The sequence below is a fragment of the Juglans regia genome, chromosome 5 (assembly GCF_001411555.2).
Source record: "Juglans regia cultivar Chandler chromosome 5, Walnut 2.0, whole genome shotgun sequence".
NCBI classification, from domain to species: domain Eukaryota; kingdom Viridiplantae; phylum Streptophyta; class Magnoliopsida; order Fagales; family Juglandaceae; genus Juglans; species Juglans regia.
In genome coordinates this window covers 10,783,646-10,809,576 of record NC_049905.1, presented here as the reverse complement: position 1 = coordinate 10,809,576, position 25,931 = coordinate 10,783,646, and the positions used below count along the sequence as shown (strand labels likewise).

At 33.0% G+C, this 25,931-nt stretch overlaps 1 protein-coding gene across 4 annotated transcripts in view; it reads left to right on the top strand.

Moving 5' to 3' along the window:
• Nucleotides 1-25,670, top strand: part of LOC109021023 (very-long-chain 3-oxoacyl-CoA reductase 1-like) — a 53,823-nt gene extending 28,153 nt beyond the window's left edge. Inside the window, exons 1-3 of one of the 4 annotated variants that reach the window (XM_018988761.2) lie at nt 17,124-17,808; nt 18,924-18,993; nt 19,464-19,845. In XM_018988761.2, coding sequence (XP_018844306.1) covers nt 17,168-17,808; nt 18,924-18,993; nt 19,464-19,709 — 957 coding nt within the window. In that variant the 5' untranslated portion in view covers nt 17,124-17,167 and the 3' untranslated portion in view covers nt 19,710-19,845. Of the gene's footprint in view, nt 1-17,123; nt 17,809-18,923; nt 18,994-19,463; nt 19,850-22,551; nt 23,290-23,481; nt 23,552-25,009 lie in introns of those variants that run through there. The other 3 variants (XM_035689968.1, XM_018988760.2, XM_035689969.1) reach the window with 3 other exon arrangements.
• Nucleotides 25,671-25,931: the final 261 nt, after the last annotated feature.

The window sequence follows — 25,931 nt, the reverse complement described above, 5'->3', positions numbered from 1 at the left end:
GTAGTGTTGCATATAAAGTCTTTTCAAAAATACTTGTGAATCGTTTGGCTAGTTTTCTTTCTCGCATGATCTCATGGGAACAAGGTACATTTGTTCCGGGGCATAGTATTTTTGAGAATATCACGCTGGCACAAGAAATGGTTCATTCACTTCATCGCAAGAGTAATGGAGGAAATGTAATATTGAAGATTGATATGGCAAAGGCATATGACTGAGTTGATTGGTCTTTCCTATGCTTGGTTTTGAAGGGCTTCGGTTTGTCTTAAAGGTTTTGTAGTTTGGTGGAGACGTGTATAAAGACCCCTTGGTTCTTGATCATGATAAATGGAACATATAAAAGTTTTTTCAAACCAACTCGGGGCCTACGGCAGGGGGATCCTCTTTCTCCAAATTTGTTTATTATCATGCAGGAAGTTCTCACTTGGTTATTGTGAAAGGATTTTGAGGAAGGAAAGATTGGTTCGTATTATCATCCTCGAGGAGCCCTTTTAGTATCTCATCTTCTATATGCTGATGATCTTCTTATTTTTGCCAAGGGGAGAAAAAATCGATTAAAATGTTATTGTTGGCATTGGAAAAATATTCTTCTTGGTTTGGACAGCTAATTAACAATGATAAGTCATCTATATTTTTGTCCAAACAGATTAATTTGTCCAGGAAATGTGGCCTTCTTAGAATGACAAGTTTTACGGAATGTACTTTTCCAACTACTTATTTGGGGGTGCCTTTGGTGACGGGGCGTCATACGGCTAGAGCCTTGGAACCTTTGGTGACTAAAATTTGGAGTAAGGTTGCGGGGTGGAAATTAAAAATTTTGTCTCAAGGTGGTCGTCTCACTTTGCTTAGGCATGTGGTGTCTTGTATGCCGACACATCTTTTAGCGGTGCTTAATGTGCCTAAGGTTATTCTCACTCAGATAAATTCTATTTTATCCACTTTCTTCTGGGGTGAGTATAATGGGAAGGCAAAAAAGAAGTGGGTTGTATGGTCGGCTATTTGTAAACCGATCAAGGAATGAGGCTTAGGAATTCAGGACCTAGATGAAGTTCAGCAAGCCATGCATATGAAATTTGCTTGGCGTTTCTTAACATTAGATAATCTTTGGACCCAGTTCTTCCGAGCTAAATATGTGAAGGAAATCTTCTTTTGGCGGTTTCACGTGTAAATGGTTCACGTTTTTGGAAATATATCATGCAGGTTTTTCCAGAGGTTTATGAGCATTCTAGGGTGCGAGTTAAGGAAGGAAGAGTCTTTTTTTAGCATGATCGATGGCTTTCGAGTGGACCTTTTAATGTTGAAGCCCATAATATTATAAACTCTAATCTCCAAGTCAAGGACCTATGGGTTGGTAATGTATGGGATGAATCTACCCTGAAAAATTTAATTGGAGAAAATAAAGCTCTTGAGGTGATTCGGTCAGTGGTGGCAGGTAAAGAGGGGTCGGATGTTCAGAGATGGTCTTTTTTCCATGTCTTCCGCATGGGACATTATACGAGTTCGTAGGGAAACCTGTCCATGGACGGATTGGTTCTGGCATAAACTCCTCCCTAGACGTGTGGTTGTTTGTGTTTGGAAGGCATGGTTCAAGTGCCTCCTAGTGGATGCTCATATTATAACTATGGGTATTAATCTTGCCTCTCATTGTGATTGTTGTACGAATGGAAGTTCCGAAACTTTGGATCATGTTCTGTGCTCGGGAGATATAGCTACATTAGTTTGGAGGAAGGCCTCGACGACATTGGGTGTTCAGTGCATGATAGCTTCATCATGGCGTGTACGTATTTCCTGTTGGTTCAACTGTGCGAAGCATGCATCCCAGCGGGGTGTACTTGTAGGCTTGCTTCCGTGTCTGGTTACTTGGAGACTGTGGGCAAGAAAGTGTAAGGCTAGAATGGAGGCGACTTATGAATCGGCAGAGGAAGTTTGGCTTGCGGTTAAATTTTGGCTTAGCCAAATTTCTATAAACATGTCAAAGTGTAAGAGGCTTTCTCCGGGTGATTATGAGATTCTATCAGATATTAATGTGCCTATTAAGTAGGTTCCTGTGAGCCGTCCTAGTGCGGTGGTGTGGAGAAAGCCAGCGGCAGGTTGGGTGAAGTTGAATGTTGAAGGGAGCAGTAGGGGAAATCTAGGATCTTGTGGAAGGGGTGGAGTAATTAGGAATCATTTGGGAAATGTCAAGGCGGCCTTCTCTGAACACTTAAGTATGGGCATGAATAATGCGGCTGAATTAAGGGCCCTTCTGAGAGGTATCATGGTTTGCAAAGAGTTTGGCCTAAATCATGTGGAGATAGAGTGTGATTTTGTGTTAATTGTTCATTGGTTGACTTCGGATGCTTGTAATGTGTGGTACCTCTGGGACTATTGGGAGTTGTTGCTTGAATGTCTGGTAGGAATGGTTTTTTCCGTTTCTCATATTTTTCGTGAAAGTAATAAAGTTGCGGATTTCTTTGCCCGTTAAGGAGAATCAGGGATCACGAGGACGTATGGATCAAGTACAACTTTCTAGCTTCTGCTGTGAGGGGCATGATCCGACTGGATAAGATTGGTTTTCCGTCTATAAGGTATAAAGTTTCTTTTGAGTGTGGCATGTAGTTAGATGGTTTCTTGTTGGGCTTTGTGTAGGATGAGTTATTTTATTTTATTTTAATTTGTTTGATGCATGGGGTATTTTTGTAAATCCTAAGAGTCTATCTGTTACCACGGTATTCCTCCGCCACAAGTGAGGGTTTATTAATAAACTTTGGACGGGACTGCTATGTGGATGGCTACCGACTCTTATTAAAAAAAAAAACACCTCATAGTCCTGAAATATTGTAAGTAGGAGCTGAATTTCCATAATTAACGGCCCACTTAGTGAGATTAGGTGATATGAACCCGCGGGATTGGCCCATCTAGAACTTGCAACATATCTTTAAGACTAGGCCCACCTTGGTTTCCATCATTAGGTTTCTAGAGTTCATAACTTCAATGATAGATAAAGAGTCTCCTTCCACTATCAAACTAGATATACCAAAGTGAAGAATCATTTGTAAACCTCGAAGAGAAGCCAATGCTTCAATATCATCAACTTCAAACACACCCACTAATTCCTTCCTACTCATGCCCAATATAACTTCATCATTATCATCCCGAAGAAACCAAGTCCAGCAGTTGAATAATGTCTAAATAAAACCCCATCAAAATTCAATTTAACCTCAAAGGTGGTGGCTTCCAAGAGAGTACTCTTCCCTTATGAACAATGAACTGGTTATAGATCTAATGGTAATGAAACTCTCCGCATACCCAATACAATTATCAATAATCTCTTGAAGAACACAATTTGAATTTTCCAAATATGCTAAGATTTCAATATTTCCAAATACCCAACGAAATAGTGAGAAAGAGGAATAATAGGGACAACCTCCATTACAGTCCATAACAAGTCCCGAAACTCCATATCAATATGCAAAAACTGAAAAATCAAAGGCAACTAGTTTACCATACCAGTCAAGTAGACAAACACCACCAAAGAACATGACTACAACTCTCCACTTCCACCTGCATTCATCACAGATTGCATTGGGTAGAATGTGCCTTTGCATCAAAATCAACTTTATGAGCAAACTATTAGTACAAGCTTGCCAAGCAAAATTCTTCACTTTGTTTGGTAACTTCAGATTCCACAATCTCTTCCAAAACTCAAGATTGTTTTGTACATGGGAAGTCTCAACTCTACCATATTTATTCAACAAATTGAGAGCATTGTGATATCCTGACTTTACAGTATACACATCACTTCTATTATTACCCCAAACAAGCTGATCATAAGATCTTAACATCGAATGAATCTAAATAATCTAGTCAGCCACATATGAAGGAAAAACATTATGGATTAATGCCTCCTTCCAGGTAAAAGAAGCATTATCAATCAACACACAAACATTGGAATCCATCTGTAAAAACTAATCATTAGCTAGGAAATAAGGTAACAAACTTACTGAAACCCAATTGTCTTGCCAAATATTAATGGAATCCCCCCTACCAACCTTCCAAGAACACCCATGATTGAGAATTTTCTTTGCAGCAAAAATACTCCTCCAAACATAGGAAGGATTATTACCCAAGGTTGATTTTAAAAAAGTTGTGTGAGGAAAATACTTCGCCTTAAAAATTGTAAAAAATAAAGATTGAGAATAGTTCATAAGTCTCCACCATTGTTTAGCAAGTAAAGACAAATTGAATTTTCCAAGTTTTTAAAACCCATACCACCATTAAACCTAGAAATGCACAACTTATTTCACCCCACCCAATGCATCCCATGATCTGTGCCACGTTGTCCCCACCAAAATCTGGCAAACATCTTTTCAACTCCATACAAAAGGATTTAGGTAACTGAAAACAACTCATAATATAAATAGGTAGAGCTTGAACAACTGACTTTATTAAAATTCCCCTCCTTGCTTGTGAAAGTAGCTTTTCTTTCCATCCTTACAGTTGATTCCAAACTCTTGTCTTCAACTCCCTAAAAGTAGCATTTCTAGGCCAACCAATAAATGATGGGAGCCCCAAATAACGATTATGATGCTGGACAGATTGTACATTCCAAATTGCCTTAATTTCGTTGACTTCATCCTCCCCAACATTTTTACTAATTAATAATTCTGTTTTTTCTAAATTAAATTGCTGCTCTAAAGCATATTGATACCTTTGTAAAATCTTCCGAAGACACTCAATTTTAGACTCAGTAGCGTGACAAAACAATAGACTATTATCAACAAAAAACAAGTGGCTTATTGCTGGAGCACCATTGCACACCTTCACAACTTTAATTAATCTACTCCTTTCATCATCTTTAATAAGAGAGGATAATCCTACAGCACATAATACAAATGAATAGGGAGATAAAAGATCACCTTGCTTCAAACCCTTAGATACTCTAAATGATGAAGTAGGCACACCATTACGGATATCTTTATAAGTAACTAAAAGTCTGAATGTATACAAGATAGCACAAAATCTACCCATATTTTATCGAAGCCTAATTTAAGCATGACCTTTTCAAGAAAATATCATTTTACCTTATCATAGACTTTGCTAATATCAAACTTTAAATACATCACACCCTTTTTACCTCTCCTCCTTTTACAAATAGAATGTATAATCTCGAAAGAAACCAAAACATTATCAATCATAAGCCTCCCCGGAACAAAAGCACATTGGCTATCACTAATCATTTGTGGCAAAAGAAGTTTCAGCCTATTAGCAATAATCTTATCGACCGCATTACACAAGCTAATAGGCCTATAGTCAGTAACCTTCTCAGGCTTTTTCTTCTTGGGAATTGGAACAAGGTAAGTTTCATTTAGGTCATGAGAAACCTTACCTTGGTGAAGGCAAGGCAACGCTGCCTTAACTACCAAATCCTCCACAAGATGCAAATATTTCTGAAAGAGCATTGAAGGCATCCTATCCAGACCTAGTGCCTTTAAATGCATTTGAAACAAAGCTTATTGCACTTCATCTTGTGAAAATGGTCGCAAAAGATCATTATTCATAGCTGCTGAAACTTTAGGCTGCAAAGTGTCAAGTATTAAATCCATACCCCTTCGATTAGAAGTGGTAAATTACAACCCTAAAAAATATGACATTATAACTTCTTCCAAATATAACCCCTCATTCCACACACCCATATCATCCTCGAGCGGAATTATGGAATTTCTGACCCTTCTATGTGAAGCCTTGTAATGAAAGAACTTGGAGTTCTAATCCCCCGAATGTAACCATAAAGCTCTAGAGTGTTGTTTCTGCATTAGCTCCTCCGTTTCTAGTAACAGATTGATATAATTGATATAATTTCTTATGGATTTCACATCAGAGAAAGACAATGGTAAAGAAGGATCAACCAATAATCAATTCAGCTCTGTCGTTATAAATTTCAATTGAGACTGAATATTACTAAAATGAGTAAGCTTCCATTCATCTAAGTTATTACGACAATTAGACATTGCAGCTGCCAATTTGAGAACAACATCAGATTCCTACCTTACAAACATGGAATTAAAGATCACATCGGCACACCCTTCAACCCCTACCCACACTGCTTCAAATCTAAAAGGTTTCTTACCCCTTCTTCGAATATTGATAAACCAATGGGGTTCAGGATTAAGCAATTGTGATCAGAATAAGATGTAGGTAAGTTACTAACCTTCGAAGATGGAAACAGTGTGATCAAATATGTAGTTGCAAAAAACCTATCAAGCCTTTCCTGGATATTAGCTTCCCCTACCCGCATATTAGACCGTGTAAAATCAGAACCTTCCATTGATAACTACTGAAATTGACAGTAATCAATCACATCGCTAAACTCTTGCATCTATCCCTCCGATCTAACCCGACTGTCCTTCACTGACTTCAACAATGTATCAGTTTCCTTTGAATTCAAATTCAAAACAAAACAACAATCGTCCATGGTAACCGTAGTGGTTGGATTACAGTTGTTGGAACGTTTGCCACCACGTACACTTGGCGACCATTCGCCACTAGCAACTTCCTACGTGCCTTTCCCAGGATTAACGTAAGTATTCTCTGAAGAGCAATGTTAGATACAGTCCTTATTGGGGGACTGCAATGCAAGCCTAGGCAATTTTATCTTTAATTTTTTTAAAAATTACAAAACTATCCTTCATGAAATGAAGCTTTTTCTTATTTAATAAGGGGCTGCACATGCAAATAGAATTTCTCTTCTCTGAATCAATGGGCTTTGGATCGATCAACTGCAGAAGCCAAATGACCCTTATTCCGAAACAGACCACCTCCCACACACATCCAAGCTCCATATGGAAATCCTTCTTAAAAAGTTTCCTGTGACTGAGCCACAACTCACATTCACGATCAGAATGTCCCAATTTACCAAAACAGTAGCAAAAATTGGGCAAACGTTCGTACTTAAAGTCTCACCCATATTATGTCTGATTCCCCTAAAGAGAGACGTTTCACTCTTGGCAAAGGCTGTGTAATGTCCAATCTAACACGGACTCTTGAAAATTCACTCCAGACGTGTTATTTTCATGCATAGTTATATCCTCAACCTCACCGATAGCCTCACCAATCAAACGGACAACAGTAGCATTCGTGCATTTGAGAGGAACCACATAAAGGCGAATCCAAAATGAAGGTTGAAAATTTCCATTATATTCTTGTAGAAGAACAAGACTCTTCTCAAAAGACCATGGACCATGGAGAACAACCCTTTCTTTATCATGCTGCTCAGCAAATTAGCAAGGAAAAGACCATCACCCATATCATAAAACTTTACCTCTTTGTCTGGATTCCAGAATTTAAAAATTTGTAGAAGTAAGAAGCTTGAATAGAAGACAACGTCAATTCTTATGAAGCACCGAGAACTCCTTATTTTTCCCCTGAAGAACAACCTTTGACTTCGCATCAGACAACGTAAAATTCCTCGGACCAGACAAATCTTCATCCATGACATAGGTTAGGATCGGCCAACCAAACCTACGTAAGGAAGAACGAAAAACACTTGTATGGAAAACAAGAAAAAGACTCCCAAGTAAACACTCTGACAGACTAGGCCTGGTTTGTTTTGCAGATGAAACACAAACCATCTCACTTCGTCTTTTTTGTCTACGGAAACAAACGCCCACTTTAACCCCTCTTAACTAGTCTCTGAATTTTCCACATTGTATATTCACGCCCTGACACAGAACAATAAAAAGCAATCTGAACTCTGTCAACCGCAATCCTCCTTTCCCTTCCCCATCCCACCCCTTTCTTTTACTCGTCTTCACTAGACGCCTTTCCCTTCCCTTCCCTTCCCTTCTCCCGAACCCCATTCTATTCCCAACAAGCTTTGACTCCAACGCCGTCCCCATCCCAAACCCACCAGAATAAATTTCCCCCCTTGATCCAATCTGGCTGCATTCATTTCGTTGGCCGCAGCTGATACACCAAGATGCCCTTGGTGGTCGTGGGCAAGCAGCAAGGGCAGAGACATTCCTTCCCCATAAAGGAAACCCTACGGCTCTTTTTCCAGTCAAACTGTAAGAATTTGAGAGAAAAGAAAGAAACCAAGACAAGAAGTATTGAGGCAGAACTCTGTTCTCTATTTTATTGTCTTACCATACAAGGTTCTATTACACTTATATATACATTACAGAAAAACAGAAAACACTAAAAGAAGAGTCCTAAAGTTAACATTTTACATTCTATTGTTTTACAAGTAATCTATTGCAGTCTGATGCCTTTGACATTGCTTTTCATTTCTTTCATCACTTTATTGTTTTGTGTGTAGTCAGTGCAACCTTTTGAGGTTGATCTGTCGCCCCATACTTTCCTTTTGTTGCTTTGCTTTTTTGTGCCAGCATTTTACATCTTTTAGATGCTGCATTTGTGCTTTTCATCAACTTGGTTGTACCACTCTGTGGCATGGTACCTTTTGCATGTTGCATCTTCATATCAGCACCATCACTTGTTTGCTGCAAGGTACTTTCTGCATGCTGCATCTTCATATCAGCACCATCAAGATCCTCAATCTTCATGGTGGTGTAGTCGAGCATGGTCATCATGCTCTTTTTCCAGTCAAACTGAGCAATTTTGTTTTTTGCCCCATGCGAATCTGCGTATTTTCCCTCTGCAACATTTTCGGCGGTGCAATGGGCAAGAGATTCCCCTAGCCTTGGCAATTTGTCTTAGGGAAATCTTGCTTTTCAAAATTTCCATTATAAAAAACAGTCGTTGTCCGTGCCTTTAGTGTAGTCCAAAATCATCTATAAATTGAAAATGACGAAACTCAGGAAACCCACCACTACCAATGTCTGCGTTCCTCGCACCTCCGCCCCTACCACTACCAGTAAACGCCCTTTTGTATTCTCCACCACCACGGCTCCAAAGACACGGTCCTTCAAGGTAACCATCCTACCAGAGTCGTCCATAACCATTATCATTCATATTTTGGTTAATTTCTATTTCCAGAAATTACAAACTTGTATAAAGTTTCATCTTGTTTTCATATATCTGTTTTCATAAAGTCTCTCCACCTTGGAAGTTAATGGTACGATATATTTATAGAGAAGAAAATGCAAGAGTAGATTTTTTGACACGTTGGATTTCAGATCAGAAGAATGGTACGTGGAATTCATATCATGACGTGCCACATTGCTAAAAGGGATTCTGAAAGTTGATAAAGTTGGTCTTCATGCTATTTGCTTCAAAGCGTTAGATGGCTTGTTTTATTTTGGTTTTATGAAGGTTGGTTCAGGTTGTATTTGTCTTTTTGGTTTCTATAATGAATTTCTTGGCTTGTTTTGACACTTGGTTTTGAGGTTTAGTTTATAGTGTTATACTTTGTAAGCTCTCAAGTGTAATATTGTTATTACTATTTTCCTCTGCTATAAGTGAAAGTTTTGTTGAGACGGGATCGCTATGTGGGTGGCTACAGGCTCTTTGAAAAAATATATATGTTTGCTAGGATCCTCTATTTACCGTGTACGTAAATGAGAAGTGCACTATGGTGAATTTTTATATATGATGATCTATATATGTTTGATGTGTTTTATATATAATACTTCGATCGACTTCCAAAACCACGCACCATGGTCGATTGTGCGAAACTTTTTGATCATGTACTGCTACCATTATTATTATTATTTACATGCTAAATTGTTGGTGAAGTAAAAGTTGCTTAAGGTGGAGATTTTGGTTGAAACAAGTAAAGAAAATAGAAATATATGCTTAATCGAATCAATTTTCAACCTTTGAATTTAGTGTCCTTTCATGACACGGGGCCCTTCTTCTCTTTTAGAAAATGTCTTACATGGAAATCGAAAACTATCATCGTTTGGTATTGCTTATGCTGAAATTGAAAATATATAGGTTCATATATGCTGAAATCGAAAAACGTTCTTAGTGGGCTAGCTGAAGAGTGACCCTATAAAGGAGGAGTCTCTCTCTCTATCACTCAGGCTTTGGGAATTTGGTTTTTGCGAAGTTTTCTTTTTCGGGGGTGGGGGGAGTTTATTGAGTTTGAAGTTATTTTCCTCACTTGATACTGAGACCGACAGGGGACATATACGTACGGGCTCTGTAAACTCCGACGTGAAATGCTTTTTGGATGAAAATGATGTTTCTTTTCAGATGTTAAGAACTTGCTCTTTTGGGGTTAGTTCAAGATGAGCTTTCATATCATTCTCAGACATGGTGATCGCCTTGTTGAATAAAAAAATTTTGCAGGATAAGTTTACTGTTTGAGGCCCACTCCACCATTCCCTTTTGTAATTCGATCCTCACCATTCCAAATGTTATCTTTTATTCAATAATTTGTGAGGTGTTTTTTCCTGTGTTGCAAATTTGGTGTGTTCTCACGGCCAAGGCACCCACTGCACTTATGGCCCCCATATATGATGTTGCTGTTTAAATTTTCCTATTGTTTTCTATTGTAATTTATGCTCGTTGTTTGTTGCTGGATTTGTTGGCATAATATTGTCTATTTCTGCAACGTGCATGCTATTTTTGTTTGTAATTTATTGTCTATCTACTTTTTACTTCAATTATCGAGAATATGTTGCATATATGTATTTTGTGCGTTCTTAGTTAATTTACATGGATGATCCAGAAAATACACATACTAATAGTGAGTTATAGGCGGATGGGATGAAGGACATTTTTATTGAGATTGAAGATGATTTGAATCTGTTTTTGAATATGTGAAAATGATATGAAATTGTTCAGTATTCCATTTTGATATGATATGGCATTTGAAAACCTTTGGCATGATTTTATGATTCTGTATCTGATTCTATTTCTAGTCATGATTTGATGATTCTGATTCTATTTTACTCTGATATATGACCTTGTCACAGGTGATAATAGTGGTCTCTGGCCTTATCATGGGTGATAATAGTGACCTCTAACCCTATCACGGGACATAATAGTTACCTTTGACCCTCTAACATGACATAATAGTGACTTCTGACCCTGTCACGAGACATAATATTAACATCTGGCTCTATCACGGGATATAATAGTACCCTTTGGTCCCATCACGAGATATAATAGTGATATCTGTTCTGAGTGCAATCGCTTTGGTATCATGGTGATTTATGTTCTATTTGGCTTTCCGCAAGATGCACAACCCTACCACAGGAGTTAAACAAGGTTTCTGTATGATATGATACTCTGATATGATATAATATGATAAGATGATGATGTTCAGTCATGTTATGCCAAATGAAAAATACGAACATTTTGAACTGTCGCTCTGATATTCTGATAACATGTTTTTTTTAATTTATATTTCTGAAACTAAAATGTTTTATTCTGCATTCTGAACTCTGTGAAGAGGCTCATGTTTACGTACTAGTATATGTTCTCTACTTATTGAGTTGTTGATAACTCACTCATTATCTTCATAATATTTTTCAAATGATTTTAATATTTTAGATGAGAATCAAGATTATGGAGTATGGAGGAGATGATTTAAGCCTAGTAAATTAAGCATAGAAGGTTTATATGAGTATTGAAGAATTTTATTAAGTAATTTTGTCGTGTTCTAATGACTTGATATTTTAGGAGGTTGATTATATTGAGGTAATTGATTTGAAACAATAATTTTTCCATGATATTGAGAATTTGGAGTCTATAATTTTCCTATTACAAAAGACTTTTACTTACAAGATAAGTTTCTTTAGAAATTCAAATTTGAATTTCAAATTTTATGATTTTCAACAAATCAATAACTGACACGTATAGAATTAAGTTTTTAGTAAGTTTTTCTTAAATATATTTAGCATTTCTCTCTCTCTCTCTCTCTCTCTCTCTCTCAATATATATATATATATATATATAAATATATGATATGCATAATTATTTTCCCCTCTCGATCCATAGGTAGAATATTAAGGCCCAGTTTGGATATAGGGATGGTTTCATCTCATCTTATCATTAAAGTTTTTCCAAATCATCACATAAAATATAATAAATAATTTAATTTTTTCAAATCTCAAAACAATAATAATATTAAAAAATAATATTCTAACAATATTTTATTCAATTCATCTAAAACCATCTCATCTCATCTCATCTCATATTAAATTAACTTTAATGTGGTGGGATAATATCATGTTTTGTTATTGACAATAGTTTTATTTTGATGTATAGTTTGCTGTAATTTTAAAATATTTAAGAAAATATAAACTGAAAAATTTTACAAATACTTGACTTGTAATGATTTGGATTGCTAAATCTAGGACTATTCATCCAGGTTCTGGAACTTGGACTGAAAGTCGGATGAGTCTGGGTTTTAAATCCGAAACCCAAGCTTACAATCCGGAACCCTTTTTTTTTCCTCACCTTCTCCCTCTCTAGTTTGAATATTTTAATGTTTGAATGCTTTTTGTTATTTGATTTTGATTTTGTTATATTTATTAGTTTTGAATCTGAAATCTGGTGCATGCAAAAATTTTCCCCGCATAAAGCTTTGCATATGATGTGGCTGTGGAGTTGTTTGCTTTTTTAGACATAGAACTGTTGCTTAGTAGCTCACTGTCTTTCTTTGCAAATTGCAACCCTTCCTCGTGTGTGAGAGCGAGGTTTCATTCTAACATTCACTCATATCAGGCACGCTTTCTCTCTCTAAAGATGTCTTATCCTCAACTTCTAATTCTCTCTCTCTCGAACTCGCTTTTTGTGTTTTTATTATCCAGCTTGCTTTACTGGGGAAGCCTTTGTAGTCCCCTCTTGGTCACATAAGCATTCAAAGTTCAAACATCAAAATTTAAAAAAAACAAAAAATTAAAAAAAATTAAAAATTGGGTTCCGGATTTTAAACTCAGTACCTGAACTAAGTGTGTACTCGAGTTTTGCAACTCTGGTTCCAACCCGAAACAAACCGGAAATCCTGAAGATGTTATTAAAGTTTTTACTCATGTAAATTTGACATAAATATAGTTATTTCGTTCGAAATGAATAGTTGTATTGATTTGGATTGAGATAAATTCTTTGCAGACCTTTGGATTTGATTTATACCAATTTATTTTGTTACAGCCTAGTAAAAATGTAGATAAATAATAATAAAAAATTTATGGGTAATACCACCTCAACTTAGTGGGATGAAAATATGATAGGAGTATGGTACGTAGTTTTGTTTGAAATTATGAAAATTAAAAATAATTTTAAAAAATAAAAAATATAGACTAAAAAAGTAGATAAAATTAAATAAAAAATAATATCTTATTATTATTGAGAGTGATATGGCTAATATAATGTAGAATTTAAATTTTAAATGGATAGCCAAAAGCGAAAAAGTGACATATTAACCCAAATTTTGCCTAAATCAATAATAATGCTCTCATTTGGAACTTAAATTGATCTTAACTCATCATTACAATTTTTTTAAATTTTAACACAAAATATAATAAATAATTCAACTTTTTCAAATTTTAAAATAATAATAATAATAATAAATAATATAATATTTTACCAATATTTTATCATCTCAATTCAATTCAACTCAACTCAATTCAATATCTAAACACACCCGTATCACTATTCGTAGTTAGGGGTGTAACCGGTCCGGTCCGGTCCGATTTTGGATAAAATCTAGGACCAAACCAATATGAACCGGTTTTGTATTTTTCAAAACCGATTATGCACCGGTTACCCTTCTAAACCGGTACTTCCAGTTTTATCGGTTTCTGGTCTGGCCCGGTCCGGTTTTTCGATTTCTTTAAAATGTAAAATTCACAATTTGTCATTAAAAATTTGTTTATAAAAAAAAAATTGATTTAAAAAAAACTATTTTATACTTTTATTAATATATTAGACTATATAATAGTATTAATATTAGACTATTAGTATAGTTATAAGTTATATATTAATATTAGTTATAAACTTTTAGTGATTTAGTATTAACATTTTATGTAATAATTTATAAATTATAATAAGAAATTACTTCATATATGAATATATATTATATATAAAATTTCACATAAAAATTTATAATTATACATTATATATAAAGCTTATATATATTAATATTTAATATATATAAAATATTTTGTATAAAACTTATATATAAAAATATTATTTTTTATTTTTTTTAATCAACGGGTCCAGTCCGGTCTAAAAAATTCTGGAACCGGTTGGTTTTTACGTTTTAAAAATCAGTTTCGGACAGGACCGGTTCAAAACCGGTCCGATTCGGTCCAGTCCGGTCTGATTTTTTGATTTTTCGATTTGAGTTTACACCTCTATTCGTAGTCACTTCTTTTTCCCCACGTATTCACTATTAGTAAGCTAGATTAGAATTAATTAAAACAAAATAAAAGTTTGGCCACCACGTCAAAATTAGTGTAAACTTGATTAATGTCTTCAGTATTAAATTAATAAAGAAATTAGCTAAAAGTCAAAACTTTTTAGATAAAGATGAAAAATACAATATAAATAATTTATTTTGTTTAAGTGAAGCAGCACGGAACAGACTCGAACTCAGTCGAATATTAAATAAATTATTCTTAAATATAAAATCTAATTCGATGAAAAGTTCCAACTCGACTCATTTTCGAATAGAAATTAAATAAATATAATGTTATATGTAGTTCTAGAGCACTCAAATATTATATAATCGTTTTGAAAAAAATAAAATTTATAACTAAAAAATTATTATTTTTATGTAGATTTTATATTTATTTTTTATTTTTAAATAATTATACAATATTTACACACTCACAATTATAATTATTATTTTTTAATAAATAAACAAAAATTTTGACCACACACTATTCGTTTATGAGTAATATTAGAAAGAAGTTACTATAACAATACACACTTTACATTCACTGTGTGACTGCTTCTAGTTAATTATTTTTAATATTTACTTAAAAAAATATATAATCTAAATGATATCACATCATATATACAAAATAAATATTTTTAATAATAACTTCTATTTATATTTATTCATTCACTCACGTCACGTGCAAACAACTTATTATCCTGATATTCTTATGACCAAGCCTTAATTTAAGATCATGATACGGAAAGTGACATTTGCAATCGGCTTGTTTTCATCGAACGGAGTACTGTGTACGTACGGCGTTTCCATTTTTTGTTATTAGAAAATCCAAGCTTGATGGCTAGCCGACCTAAAGCTCCTAGAGGTCTGAAATTTTGGTACGAGTGCTGCTACATCCACCATTAACACTCCCCATCAAGACTCGAGAAGGTTAAATTATTATTATTTTTTTATTTTTAAATATATTTTTTAAAATTTATTAAACATTTAAGAAAAATAAAAAATTACTAAAATTGTGATTTTGGTATTTGCTTGAGATCATTTTATGTCCGGATAAGTTGTGATTTTTGTTTGAAACAAAAAGTTGACCCGTTTGAATGTTGAAATGTATTGGGATTAATTTAATTTAGTCTAAATTTAAGTTGAGTTTAATATTTAAAAATTTAATTTTTAAATTATTAAATATCACTCAACTCAAAACTTTTTTACATATGAGACTCATAATTTTTTTTCAACTCAACATCTCTTTACATGCGAGATTCATAACTTTTTTTAATTTCTCATAAATATATTTAAATTCATCTTAATATTTAAATACATCTAAACTCATTTTAAATATGCCCCATAAAACTTATTAAATTATCTTAACTCACTATTATTTATAAAGAATTCAACTTAACTCAACATCCAAAAGGAACCTAAAGATTTTAGAAAGCAATGTGTTTAATATGCAAAGATCGATATTGAAAATCAAAATTATAAAATTGAAGTATTTTGATATAAAATATAAAATATAATTTTAAGTTATAAAATATATTTTAATATAAAGTACTAAATTTAACCTAATAATTTAAATTACCTCAACGCATAAAAATTTATTTTAATAGATTTATCACATCTCTTGTAAAAAAATACAATTACTTGTTTGGATTCACAAGTCATCTCAGCTCATCTCAACTCATCTCAACCCATCTCACTACTATTCATTACTATTCAGCAACTTTAACTCACAAATCTCACTACTATTCACAACTCATCTTATTACTATTCACAATCCATCTCAGCTCATCTCAGCTCATCTCATTTCAAGTCGTCTTAAGTCATCTTCGAATCCAAACATCTCCTGACAACTGCACCTACCTAGAACCAAACTACAATTTATCAAAATCAGATTCTTTTTTTTTTTTTAGAAAAAGACAGTCTACCGCGTACTATTCGAAATAAGATAAATACGATACAATATAATTAAAACTTCCCATCTAAATGTATTTCATGATCTATTCATTAGAATATATTATTTTAATACAGATAAAAATTAGTTTCTATAATAAATATTTTTTAAAATTTTTTAATCTAAAATAATAAATTAATCTCCCCTCCATTTCTTTACTATTGGTCAAAAACTTGTTAACATTTTAAACCAAACATTCCTCAGCATTACCTCATTTACACATCTCTCCATAGTATGTGACAAATTAAGCAATTGATTGTATCGACTTTGGTTGTGGGTGTGTCATTGGGACCTACTCCCAAGCTTTAATTATCAGTGAAATAATATTTACAATCTTTAATTTATATAAGTTTTGCATACTATTTTTTAAAAAATAGATAAATTTATAATTTACAGAAAAAAAATTATTATTTTTTCAGTGGGCTCAATTTTTTTCAAAATAAAAAATGTACGAGGCACGTTAAGGTTGTATTTAACATTAATTTTTTTTTTATTAACATTATTTATTTTTACGCTTAACACCAAAAAAATATAGTTTAAAAGAAAAACTCTTTGAGATCAACAACAAAAATTTAATAATGATGATACTAATTATAATAAAAGTAGTGCTACATGTACTTATGGTTTTATTTACAATATTCATTTTGCTAGTTTTTCTTTAAAATTTTAAATTTAAATTTTAAATTTTATAAATTTATAATTTTCAGTATATAAACTAAAAAATAATTAAATTATTTTTATAAATTTTAAATTTTCACGATTTTCATGATATCAATAATAATACTTGCGGTACACTAGTGGTCCTTGTTCACGTGACTGGCGCCTCCCTTATCCCATCCCCATTCTAAATACATAATTCCCGGCTGAGAACGCTACAAACCTACTGGGAACCAGGCAAAACTTGCCATCATACTTCACTTTTCGTTATGATCTTCAGTCGAGCAGCAATGGAGTTTCAAGATTTCATCCTCATAGCGGCATGTTCTTTAGGCTTCACCTCTCTCTGCAAAACCTTCATCCGATTTCTGCAATGGGTCTGGGTTTCGTTCTTCAGGCCTGCAAAGAATCTCAACGAGTATGGCTCTTGGGCTCTCGTAACTGGCTCCACCGATGGAATCGGCAAAGCCCTTGCCTTTCAGTTAGCTTCAAAGGGCATTAACCTAGTCTTAGTTGGTCGCAACCCTTCAAAACTCGAAGCTACGTCGAACGAAATACAAGAAAAGTTTGCAGGAAAAGTAGACGTAAAAGGTATTGTTATAGACTTGGCGAAATTTAGTGGGGAAGAGATATCAAACATGGTGGAGGAAGGGATTAAAGGGTTAGATGTTGGCATTTTGATAAATAATGCTGGGACGGGATCTCCTTATCCGATGTTTCTTCATGAGGTTGGTTCTGACGTTTTGGAGAGCCTAATGAGGGTGAATATGGATGCTGCAACTTGGGTGACGAGAGCTGTGCTTCCGGGCATGCTGCAGAAGAAGAAAGGAGCCATTGTCAACATTGGTTCTGGTTCCTCCATGGCCGTTCCTGCTTTCCCTTTAGGCACTGTTTATGCTTCAACAAAAGCGTAAGTTTCCTCTCGTTTTTGCATGTCTTTTTTCTTCTTCCTTTTTTTTTTTTTTCTCTTCTTAAAAGAAGAGTCGGAAGCAACCCACAATAGTCCGTTCTAAATTTATTAATATCCCTTATTTATGACAGAAGAATACCGTAGTTATAACAAACAAGACACTAAGAATTTATATAGATATATATAGGATTTTCTTTTCTTTTGCTCTTGTTTTCTACAAGATCATTCCTTCTTTCTTGGCCATTTCTAAATGAGTTTTTGAATACCATTGGCTGTAATATGCTTTTGGTCCCAAGCTGGATTTTCATCCACCAATAATTATGAATTGGTTTGCCAGCATAATTGGCTAACAATATATAAAATAACTCGTGAATTCATCACCAACTAGGTATAAAATAATCGAATTTGAGTTTGAATATAAATGGATTTGTGTCAAAAACAGATTGATCTAACATGATTAATATATAAACGGGGTCAAATGTAGGTTGACCTGCAAAACCTACAATCAATTCATATAAAACGAATAAATCATATTATTAGGTTCTATATAAGTGTTTAGCTTTATATGCAGTTATTATTATTGTGATGTAATATTAATATTAGTATTTGACTATTTAATTATTTTAGAAAAGTTTTAATTTTCTTATCTATTATTGGTTTAGATGTTGAACAAAAATATTTATTATGAATCCAGTTATAATTGTGAATGATTTATATATAGTTATTCAACATGTATAATATACGAAAGTATATTAATTGGATCAAAAGTATATAGGTAAGCTCAACCGGCTATTTATATGAAACAGATTAAATGGACTGAAGCAAGCTAAATGGATCAAGTTCAAGTTAATCCAATAAAAATGAATTATTAAACGAGTTTTGCATGTTGTATCATACCGTATCAACCATTATTAATTTATATGATTGTTGATATTAGAGTTTTAGAATCTAACATATTTAATTAAACTGATTATATTTATATTAATCGATCCATAAAATCTATTAATATACATGAGTTAACACGTGAACTGAAAGACGTACACTAGGCAAACACGAAGTACCGCCCTTACTGCATACATGCATGCATCACGAGGTGTTTATGACCTTTGTTACAGGTATCTGGCGATGTTCTCGAGATGCATTAGTTTGGAATACGAGAAACACGGAATAGATGTTCAGTGCCAGGTTCTTCTATAGTCCTTTCCTGATCTACTATTTACAAAGTTATAAAGACTGCAAAATGTAAATTAAAGATTTTATATCGAGGAGAGTTGTTAAAATAAACGAGACTTTAATATTAGACGGAGAAAAATGAGGATCTTGGCCATATAGTATTCTCAATTACAGAATGTCTCTATTTATGAGGAAATTATTAAAAGGAGATAAATAATATAAATATTATAATAATTATAAAAATAAAATCTCTTATTTTTATTTGGATTCGAAGATGACTTGAGATGAGTTGATATGGATTATGAATAGTAGTGAGATGAGTTGAGATGAGCTGAGATGAGTTTCGAATCCAAACGTCTCCTTAATATCTATCTTAAGAGTAGTGCACACACACGTATAATTTTACGTGAAATATTATATGTATTGAGTCAAAGTCTCATTTTATTAGTGTTTTCTCATTTTATGTAAATATTTGCATGCAGGTTCCACTATTTGTGGCAACAAAGATGATAAGAGGTTTCAACGACTCAGCTTCTGTATTCACTCCCTCAGCAGAAATGTATAGCAAAGCAAGCATCCGATGCATCGGTTATGAACATATCTGCACGCCCTATTGGATGCATTCTGTACAGTGGTTCTTAATACAAAGATTGCCAGATGCATTGTTAAATTGGTACCTGTTTGAGCTCTTTCTTAAATCACGCAAAAGAAGAATGGAGAAGTTCTAGTACAAGATTTTCGAGTGTCAACCACTGAGAACATTTTGTTCGTGCAATATATAGAGGATGAGTTGTTTGATGATCTTAAAGCTTTTGGGACAGTCATTTTTAAGAGTATTTTATCTAAATGCTTGGAGATAAGAGTGCTCTTTAAGCCTCTGTTCGGGTTTGAGTTTAGAAGGTTAAAAAGTGATTATATATATCAGCCTAAAATTTCTTTTAAAGAAAAGATGATATGTATATTTATTTTATAAAATGTACTTTAAGCACCTAAAAAAAACTCTTTTATCATTTTGTCAACAAGATGTTAGAATCACTTTGAACCCATTTGATGGTTGATTCTCAAATGTGATCTATTCTATACATTGATAGAACTTAAGTACTACATGAAGAACTAACAAAGTTAAATATACCCTATGAAACCATGACATAATTTAAATGAGTAAGAAAAATTATGTAATTACTTGATAATCAAGGTTTGAGAAAAGTCCACAGCACTTCCTCCGGTCATCCAAATTCATTTTTTAGAAATGTGTTTCGATTGCCTCCTCGAATGTCTCAAATTTCTTAGAGTGTTAATGACACCTACTCTTCTGACCATAAAATAATGTAGAAATCAACTCATTCACATTTTATATATCATTTTTTCTATAAAAAATGAGCTCGAATGCATCATAAGATGTGAAAACTTAAGTCAATTTTATGAAACAAAGTACTTATAATCATCAGAGGGCTGTTTTGCCGAAAGAGTATCCAGAGGCGTGTTGTCCTCAGTTGGCAAGTCCTCAGGTTTTGGACTTGGTAGCGAAGGCAAATTTTTTTGTTGCCTTTTAGGTGGCATTCTTCCAATTCATTGTCATTGTTAAATAAATCCAAGCTTGATGGCTAGCGGCCTACCTAAAGCTCCTAGAGGTCTGAAATTTTGGTACGAGTGCTGCTACATCCACAAACACTCCCCATCAAGACTCGAGAAGGTTAAATTATTATTATTTTTAAATATATTTTTTTTAATTTATTAAACATTTAAAAAAATAAAAAATTACTAAAGTTTTGATTTTAATTGGTATTTGCTTGAGATCATTTTATATCCGTATAAGTTGTGATTTTTGTTTAAAACAAAAAGTTGACCCGTTTGGATGTTGAAATGTATTGAGATTAATTTAATTTAGTTTAAATTTAAGTTGAGTCTAATATCTAAAAATTTAACTTTTAAATTACTAAATATCACTCAACTCAAAATCTCTTCACATATGAGACTCATAATCTTTTTTTAAATCAACATCTCTTTACATATATGCGAGATTCATAATTTTTTTCAACTTCTTATAAACACATTTAAATTCATCTTAACATCTAAATACATCTAAACTCATTTTAAATAAGCTCCATAAAACTTATTCAATCATCTCAACTCACTATTATTTATAAAAAATTTAACTTAACTCAACATCCAAACAGAACCTAAAGATTTTAGAAAGCAATGTGTTTAGTATGCAAAGATCGATATTGAAAATCAAAATTATAAAATTGAAGTATTTTGATATAAAATATAAAATATAATTTTAAGTTATAAAATATATTTTAATATAAAGTACTAAATTTAACCTAACATGCAATTTAAATTACCTCAACGCATAAAAATCTATTTTAATAGATTTATCACTTCTCTTGTAAAAAAATACAATTAGACAACTGCACCTACCTAGAACCAAACTCCAATTTATCAAAATCAGATTATTTTTTTTTTTTTTAAAAAGACAGTCTACGTACTATTCGAAATAAGATATATAAATACGATACAATATAATTAAAACTTCCCATCTAAATGTATTTCATCTATTCATTAGAATATATTATTTTAATACAAATAAAAATTAGTTTCTATAATAAATATTTTTTTAAATTTTTTAATCTAAAATAATAATTTAATCTCCCCTCCATTTCTTTACTATTGGTCAAAAACTTGTTAACATTTTAATCCAAACATTCCTCAGCATTACCTCATTTACACATCTCTCCATAGTATGTGACAAATTAAGCAATTGATTGTATCGACTTTGGTTGTGGTAATATGTCATTGGGCCCAAGCTTTAATTATCAGTGAAATAATATTTGCAGTCTTAATTTATGTAAGTTTTGCATTTTAGTTTTAAAAATAGTAGATAAATTTATAACTCAAATGAAAAAAAATTATTATCTTTTTAGTGGGCTCAACTTTTTTTCAAAATAAAAAACGTATGAGACACGTTAGGGCTGTATCTAACATTATTATTTTTTTATTAACATTATTTTTTTTATGCTTAACACCAAAAAAATATTAGTTTTTTAAAAAAAAAACTCATTGAGATCAACAACAAAAAATTAATAATGATGATACTAATCATAATAAAAGTAGTGTTACATGTACTTATAGTTTTACTTACAATATTTATTTTACTTGTTTTTCTTTAAAATTTAAAATTTAAATTTAAATTTTATAATTTTTAACATAACAATAATTGACATGTGAGAAGTAATGAAACTGTTTTTATAAATTTTAAATTTCACCATATACAAGATATCAATAATAGTATATAAATGCTTTGGATCTCCAATTCGGAACTCAAATAGTGTTCCAATGGATTTTTTATGTTTTTTTATTTTTTTATTTAGTGATTAAGAATGTATTTTTTAAGAATATATATATATATTTTTTAAAATATTTATAATGATTAAAAAAAATATAAAAAATAAAAAATAAAAATATACTATTCGATGACTTATTCGAGAGGCAAATTCGGTGTTTGTAGCACCGCTCATGATAATACGTGCGGTACACTAGTGGCCTTGTTCACGTGACTGGCGCCTCCCTTATCCCATCCCTATTCCAAATACATAATTCCCGGCTGAGAACGCTACAAACCTACTGGGAACCAGGCAAAACTTGCCATCATACTTCACTTTTCGTTATGATCTTCAGTCGAGCAGAAATGGAGTTTCAAGATTTCATCCTCATAGCGGCATGTTCTTTAGGCTTCATCTCTCTCTGCAAAACCTTCGTCCGATTTGTGAAATGGGTCTGGGTTTCGTTCTTCAGGCCTGCAAAGAATCTCAACGAGTACGGCTCTTGGGCCCTCGTAACTGGCTCCACCGATGGAATCGGCAAAGCCCTTGCCTTTCAGTTAGCTTCAAAGGGCATTAATCTAGTCTTAGTTGGTCGCAACCCTTCAAAACTCGAAGCTACGTCGAACGAAATACAAGAAAAGTTTGCAGGAAAAGTAGACGTAAAGGGTATTGTTATAGACTTGGCGAAATTCAGTGGGGAAGAGATATCAAACATGGTGGAGGAAGGGATCAAAGGGTTAGATGTTGGAATTTTGATAAATAATGCAGGGATGGGATCTCCTTATCCGATGTTTCTTCATGAGGTTGAGTCTGAGGTTTTGGAGAGCCTAATGAGGGTGAATATGGATGCTGCAACTTGGGTGACGAGAGCTGTGCTTCCGGGCATGCTGCAGAAGAAGAAAGGAGCCATTGTCAACATTGGTTCTGGCTCCTCCATGGCCGTTCCTGCTTTCCCTTTAGGCACTGTTTATGCTTCAACAAAAGCGTAAGTTTCTTCTGGTTTTTGTACGTCATTTTCTGTTCTTTTAATCTTGTCTTCTGCACCATTATCGTTCCTTCTTTGTTCAGCCTTTCTAAATGAAGAAACTGTTGGCTGTAAGATGTTTAACCTCTTTTATGATTTGTTTGGCTGCATACATGAGAGGTTTTTTTAATGATCTCGACCTAATTGTCGCAGGTATCTGGCGATGTTCTCGAGATGCATTAGTTTGGAATACGAGCAACACGGAATAGATGTTCAGTGCCAGGTTCTATATATATTCCTAATTTCCTTTTCGATTTACAAAATTACAAAAAGAACAGCTGTAAAAGATTTTATAACTTAATATAAATTGTTCGTGAAAGATATGAATGAGAGGGACGGATCGAGACATGTGCGAAAGCTATCCTAATTATAACATAAATCTCCTAATATTGATTACAAAGACCAAATCTCTTAATATCTTCAAGGGGTTAATAAAACCAAGATTTGCTTTAATTTCATCACTAAAGTAAGAACTAAACCAATTTAGATTAAAAGTTTTGCCCAATTGATTTTAGTAATTTTTTTAAATCATTTACGGAACCGCTTCAACTGATTTAGGTCGATTCAGACTAATTCTAAACCGATTTGAAACGATTCAAAGCGGTATCTTTTTTTTAAATTGTCTAATAATTGAATTTTTGTTTTGTTTTATATTTCTTGAGCAAAAAAATTATATAAATAAATATATATTAACTTCTTTTATCATTGTATTCAATTATAAGAAATGCAGAAAAATTGAACCACAAAATATGTATCTTTTTTTTGGTTAGTTGAATAAAAAAAATTAGGAGATGAATTAGTATTTTGTATAAAATTTGTGGTTGTACATAAAATATTACATTTGCCATGTGCTTATAACTTAATTATCTTTCTCTTCTTCATATACGAGGCAAGAAAATGTCAACACTAGTAGAGATTAAAACATAAATTACATGTTTATTGAAATTATTTAGATTATATCATATTATTAAAATTAGTAAATAAATTCATATTTTATATTTTTTAATACATGATATTAAATGTTTAAATTGTATTATATATTATTTTTAATATTTTTTATCAGCGTTGAAATAACCCATTTAATGTTGTCATGAATATCCCAAGTCAACTTGTTAAATTATTTTATTAATTGACTTGCTCCTTTCTCGATTTCGATTTTTCGAGCCTAGCTTGCGAGAAGGCCTCTACCTCTCGTTCCAGCATTAATGGAAATGATGGGTTGCAAGATCCCCCCACCCAGGCCAGCTAGCAGTCTGTGGCAGAAATCTGAACGGATTGATACTATTAATGACTAAAAATAGATCCATTATTAAAAAAATGTTAATTATTAAATATTTTCAAATACGAATAGATTAATGATACTGTCACCATAACATTCGATATCATACTATTAATATATTTACATAATTGATATATTTACATAGTCGTAGATATGCGGTTTAATAATATATAGTGAAATGATAGTTTCAGTCGTGAGTGTGCAAGCGTTGTGTAATCATTTTGAAAAAAATAAATAAATATGAGACCCACATATAAATAAAATTAATTTTTTAATAGTAAACCTCACTATTTTTTAAAGTAACTGTACGACACTTACGCACTCCACGACTGTATGTAGCATTACTCTAATATATAACCGTTCCATGATCTTCTTAATTATGAGCTATGAGCATGCATGCAGGTTCCATTATATGTGGCAACAAAGATGATAAGAGGTTTCAACACAGCTTCTTTATTCACTCCCTCACCGGAAATGTATAGCAAAGCAAGCATCCGATGCATCGGTTATGAACATATCTGCACACCCTACTGGTTGCATTCTGTGCAGTGGTTTTTAATACAAAGGTTGCCAGATGCATTGTTAAATTGGTACCTGTTTCAGTTCTTCCTTAAAATAATTAAGCAAAAGAATAATGGAGAGTTATAAGTACGAGGTTTCGAGCGTGAACCACTGAAAACATTCTATGCATTAATATAGTTGTTGTTTGATGATCAAGAATAAATTTAAGCACTGTATATGTAGTAAAATGATCTGGAATTTGTATATGTACGTACATGTAGGGAATTAAGCTGCATCGTGTTGGGGGATCGAGTCATTTTTAGAGTATATTATCTAAGTGCTAAGAGAATAGAATGGAGATGAAGTAAATTCTAAGATTGCGTTTAGAAGCTAAGTTGAGTTGAGCTTAATTTGTTGAGTTTTTTATAAATAGTAATGAGTTGAGATGCTATCCACAATTCATGGGTTTAGGTGAAAGTGGGTTTCTCAGTTGTGGGGCCCAACCAATGGGTTCAAACTTGAACTGCACTCACTTGACGACCCACATGTGTTTGGATGTTCAAAGCAGCCTAAAAGTGAAGTGCACTCAGCTGCTCTATGCATCCAAACGAGCCCTAAGAGTGCTCTTTAAGCTGGATGTCCGTGTGTCTTGTGTGTATTAAGACGGAACCGAAGAAAAAAAAATAAAATTCAAGAAGCACTCTAATGGGTCTCAAGCTTTTAATTATTTAATTATTAGTTTATATGTAATTAAGTATTTATTAAATGTAAACAAATCAAATTCAACAAATACTGGATTGGTCAAGTTCTGTTAATTTTCATT